At 47.5% G+C, this 5,338-nt stretch overlaps 1 protein-coding gene across 1 annotated transcript; it reads right to left on the bottom strand.

Moving 5' to 3' along the window:
• Nucleotides 1-2,051: 2,051 nt before the first annotated feature.
• On the bottom strand, nucleotides 2,052-4,850 carry LOC104517373 (WASH complex subunit strumpellin-like; the record flags this gene model as incomplete). Its single annotated transcript, XM_010162011.1, has 5 exons — nucleotides 2,052-2,108; nucleotides 3,246-3,333; nucleotides 3,615-3,768; nucleotides 4,505-4,601; nucleotides 4,721-4,850. Coding segments are annotated over 5 exons (526 nt in total), but the record flags the coding sequence as incomplete, so codon positions are not given.
• Nucleotides 4,851-5,338: the final 488 nt, after the last annotated feature.

Genomic DNA, 5,338 nt, shown 5'->3' with positions numbered 1-5,338 from the left:
GTGCTCACGGAGCGGGGCTTCACCACACCTTGTCTCCACCACCCCATCTTCAGGGGAGGGCTCCCCACACTCTGCCCCTGCTCCAGCGTGGGTCCCTCCCACGGGCTGCAGCACTTCACAGTGCACTCCAGCGTGGGTCCCTTCCGTGGGGGAAGGAGAGACCCGCCTGCAGCCTGGGGAGGACCCTGTGCCGAGCAGCCTCAGGGGGATCTCACTGATGTGAATGAATGTCCATGGAGGGACTGAAGAGGATGGAGCTCAGTGACAGGACGAGAGGCCACCTGCATGAACTGACACAGGAAATTCTGTTTAAATGTAAGAAAAAGCTTTCATCCCTGTTCAGGTGGTCAAACGCCTGGGCAGGTGACCCGGAGGGGTTGCGGAGTCTCCACCCCTGGAGATACTCCAGACCCGACTGGCCATGGCCCGGAGCAGCCGGTGCCAGCAGGACGGACTGGGCAGCCCTGACGGGGACTCTGCTGAACTGCAAACCAGCGGGGACAGGAAGGGCCCTGCCCAGACGGGGATCAGCTAAACAGGCACCGCCGAGGAGCTCAGTCTCTGCCGAGGAGCTCAGTCCCGCTTCTTTTTCTGGCAGATTTTCTCCCAAGGCTTTCAGTCTCTGACATGTAAAAACACTGAGAAACAGTAACAGTGCTGGCAGTGCCCCCCTGCTCACATTCTTCTAGAATTTAATTTATGAATGTAATAAAAAGCCCATAAAATTGGACCAGAAGCCAGCTGAGAACGAGTGCAGTGTTGTCCATCCCTGATCACCGCCCCTGCACGGAGCCGTTCAGCCTCCGGCTGCGCGCCTGCTCTCGTCGGAGCTGCCCTCCGGGCTGCCAAGGGACGTTCACTTTGAGCACCTCGCAGCCAGCACCCCACTGCGCTGGGTCCCAAGGGGCCTCTGGGTACGTGGGATGCCCTGGCTTCACATCCATCTGCAGATGCCATCAACACCTCGGTGCCCGTGTTTTTTGCGGCCCGCTTAGCGGGAGCTTTGCCGTCGGGCAGCAGAGCATGAGGGGACGGGCTATCCGGAAGCAGCACCATCAGCCTGACCCCATTGATTGGCTCTGGCGTTGTGCTCTGCCCTTCCCCAACACGCTGGGTGACATGAGCATTGGCACGTCAAACCCAGAGGAGTAAATTCACATATTTCTGTCAACCAGCACCCCCAGGTCCTTTTCCACCCAGCAGCTTTCCAGCCACTCGTCCCCAAGCCTGTAGTGTTACCTGTTACTCGGGTTGTTGTGACCCGAGTGCAGGGCCCGGCCCTTGGCCTTGTTGAACCTCATACGATTGGCCTTCAACCCATGGATACTTCCATTCCTTCTTTCCCTTCAGCTCCTCTTTTCCGGTGTGATAATCACCAGTGACAGAATAACATCCCCCACTGGCTTTCCCACAGCAGGCCCAAGCAAGAAAGTGATGCCAGGTGTAAAAGGTTTCACTCCCAGACCTAAAGTGATGTGAATAAACATCTTGTCCCCAACACCAGCCCTGTTGCAGCTGCACTGGAAGAAATAGCTGTGCATGACAGGACCTTTCAGCTGTGGATATTTCATTATTTTCTGTCCTTTGTAAAGGAAAATGAACTTTCTGTAGCACGGAGGCAGACACCAAACCTCTTTCTGCTGTATATTCATTCTCACTAATGGTTCTTCTAACAGGAAAATGGACACTTTGGAATCATCATCCCCAGCAAACTATCCAACACCTTTATTTCCAGTTTCCTTGTTCATTTGTGATACAAAAGTCAACGTTCCAGAAATAGTTCTTCAGAACAAAAAACTAAATGCTTTATACATCAGCCATGACATACAGCATGTATGATGCGCAGTACGAAATGCGCACGGTACAAACGGCGCGTCGTGCCAGGCCTGAACCAAGCATTAATTATACAGACCGGCGCCCATGGTTACCTTTCACAGAGACAGCCACAGGTACTGCCTCGAAGCACAGACAAGATACAGTCGTACATGTCTCATCCTTCATCCCAACTCCCCATTTCGGGTCTGGGGGAAAGGCTTGGTCCTTCTCCATATTCACAGAACAGTTCTGAATTCATCAAAAATGAAGCTAGGCACGTGTGCTTCGACAACCTAAAGTAAGCAGGGAGGCAGAGTTAGGTGTTTTTTTCATTACTCGTTTGTGTGCTCTATTAGTCCGTTAACCATCACCGAATCAAGCGGAAAACACGGTTGACCTGCACCAGCCCGGCTTTAGGACGAGCTCCTGGACGTGTTCTCGCTTGGTGATGACGCGAGGAAGGAACATGCCGTTGGGCAGGCGAGCAAGCCCTGGGCTGCGAGGAATTGCCCGGGCCACAGGGCACCGGGACGTCCTACTGCGCCGGGGGCTGGGAAGAAGAGGGAAACGGGAAAAATCTCCTCTCTTTCAGTTGTGAGTATTAGCTGGGAATCAGAGAGGGACAGCAAACAGCAAACGGGATTATGACTTACTTTTAATACCACGTACAAATCATGTATCATCTTCAAATGCAGATTAGTTGCATTTAACCCTAAAATAAAGTTTCTCTACAAGCCCAGACTTTCAGAACTTCCCCTGCACGGGAAATAAAGCAGCTGCCTGGGAAGCCATGCGTTGGCAAGAAGGGAAGGAAACCCACGGGCTGGAGGTGGTATTTCACCCACATTTAGACTTGCCAATTCACTTTTTGCCCTGCAAACTGCTAAGTTTATTATTACTTATATCTGAGACATCTCAGAACTTCTATTTTATTTCTTCCCTTTCCCAAAAGCCCCCAGCAATGTATGTGCTTTCTGAAGATTAAACGGCACAGATTCTTCTTAAACCCACACAAAGCTGAAATCCTTTCGGTGTGTTGTATCCTCTGTTTTCTAGAAAACAGGTTTTCCATAAGCATACTATGGACTGGTGTAAGAATAGTTACAGGAAGTACACAGGTAGCACAATTTGTAGTTTGTGCAGGGTAAAAGAACTCATTGTGGCCCACTCCTACCAGGTAACAGGTTTTTCATCTCTATTTCCTTTTGGCAAATCTTTTACAGAACATGCAAAAAGGGTCAATTCTGCTTTTTGGATGACGTTAACCAGTCCGTTATTTCGGACGTTTGTTTGCAGACGATGCCGTGTCCCAGAGCAGATGCGCGTGACAAAACGGCGGGTAGGTCACCACGGCGTAAGCCAAGCTCTAGCTCACCTGAACAGCACTCCCGCTCAGGCCTACGTACGGGAGACGTGGAATTCTCTCTTACCTTTCTGGGTAACTTCGTGTAGCGAATGTAATCTTCCAGGAACATGAGGGCACCCACTACATCAGCAGGCATTTCTGGTATCTTCTGGCTAAAAATCAAACCGCCGTGAGGAACATGCTCTTACCAGCCAAGCAGTTATTTGGATAAAATTACACAAAACCGCCAGCCTTCAACTAACACTGTTTCCATCAGGTACCATCTGATCCCATTATAAGAAGAAACAGTATTTTGATTGTGTATTTAGTCAAATATACTGTCATTATTACGTCCAACATACTCTGCTAGAGAAACACACAGAAAGAGCAGCGATAACTCTGCTGAAGCCCTCCTCAGAGAGTGATACTTGGGGAAAAAGGGAAACGTGGATACCTCGTGCACTGTTCCATCGCTGAACGAATGAACTGACCGATCAGGGCCAGGAACTGTTCTGTGTATCTGGAGTGAAACTGTTTCAGCAGGGTAAGGAGTCCCAGGACTAAAGGAAGCCAGTCAATTTGATCAGCCGGCCGCTTGCACACCACTCCTGCCCAGAGGAAACACCCAGAACAACACAAGTTTATAAAATGGGACATATTCTTTATAGCAGAAGCAAGCATACGTAACGTACTGTCATGAGGGTTTCTTGCTGTGCTTCCCCCTCAGCTTGCCCACACATGAGAATTAACAACTAACGTAACAACTGTATTACTTCCATAGAAAATGGCTTAATGATATTAACTGAGGCACAGGATGGAATGACAAAGTCAGGAGTTTGGATTCTGTTTCCTACTCCAGTGGCCTCAATATTATAACAAAACTGCCTGGACATGATGGACAGCCTTCCAGTACCTGAAGGGGCTACAAGGAAGCTGGGGGGGACTTTTTACAAGGGCCTGTAGTGACAGGACAAGGGGTAACACATTTAATTGAAAGTGGGGAGGCTTAGATTAGATATCAAGAAGAAATTCTTCACAGAGAAGGTGGTGAGGCACTGGAACAGGTTGCCCAGAGAAGCTGTGGATGCCCCATCCCTGGAAGTGTTCAAGGCCAGGCTGGATGAGGTTTTGAGCAACCTGGTCTAGTGGAAGGTGTCCCTGCCCATGGCAGGGGGGTTGGAACTAGATGATCCTTAAGGGCCCTTCCAACCCAAACCATTCTGTGCTTCTATGACTCAATTCAGATGCCGAGTATTTTCCATGCAGATAATGTTACTGTCTTCTCCACTGGCAATGTCACATAGGTTTTCACTAGATTTAGAGAAGCAACAACTTATACGGTACCTAAATTTCTGTTGTACTGAAGTTTCGGAAACTGGGAAATGAGAAATAGGAAGTTGACAGTGGGAAAATATGGCAGACGTTTTGTTGTTATGTAGATCTGAGGAGGAAAAAAAAAAGAGGAACACAGTTCTTCCACATATTATTTTTTTTTCCTCAGTTAATAATCAATAAAACAGAAAAAGCAAACCGCACCAAGCACTGGAATATAAGTCTGACCTTATTTAATGGATTGTGAATGCCAGCTGCTTCCAGGTAAGCTGTGATTTCATACAAGAGAGTGTTGTCTTCCTTAGGATAAGGTAGTGTTGGGTTCTGATAATGTGCTTCAATGTCAGCCAGCGTTGCTCTACAGGTAAAATAAATTATTTATGTTAAATAATTAAATTATCCGCAAACAAACCTTACACGATGCCACATGTCATATTCATTTAAAAACTTCAAAGACATCAAACCTGTAAAAGGTTACAAGCAAGAGTAAACCACATTTTTCAGACTATCTTTTTACAACACCCTATTTGTTTAAAAATCACATACTTTTTCACTGTTCTTACTTCTCGTCCAAACATGACCTCAAATCCAGGTATAACCATGTGCAATTAGAAGCTGCACTGTCCACTAGCATGTTCATACAAATTACTTGCCAAGTTACTTATTTTTAATGTTTTTGTTGGGTTCAAAATTCAAATACTCATCAACAAAAACCCGAATACGATCAGAATCCATATTTTGCCGTAATTTAGGTTTTAAGGATTGCCAAGTTGGTAACAACCACATCACAGTGATACATGCAGCACTTCAGCACATCTTGCTTCTTAGTGTCGTGGTTTAACTCCG

The sequence above is a fragment of the Eurypyga helias genome, unplaced genomic scaffold (assembly GCF_000690775.1).
Source record: "Eurypyga helias isolate BGI_N326 unplaced genomic scaffold, ASM69077v1 scaffold13792, whole genome shotgun sequence".
Taxonomy (NCBI): domain Eukaryota; kingdom Metazoa; phylum Chordata; class Aves; order Eurypygiformes; family Eurypygidae; genus Eurypyga; species Eurypyga helias.
The sequence above is the reverse complement of the archived record's forward strand: the minus strand, read 5'-3'. Positions and strand labels throughout refer to the sequence as shown.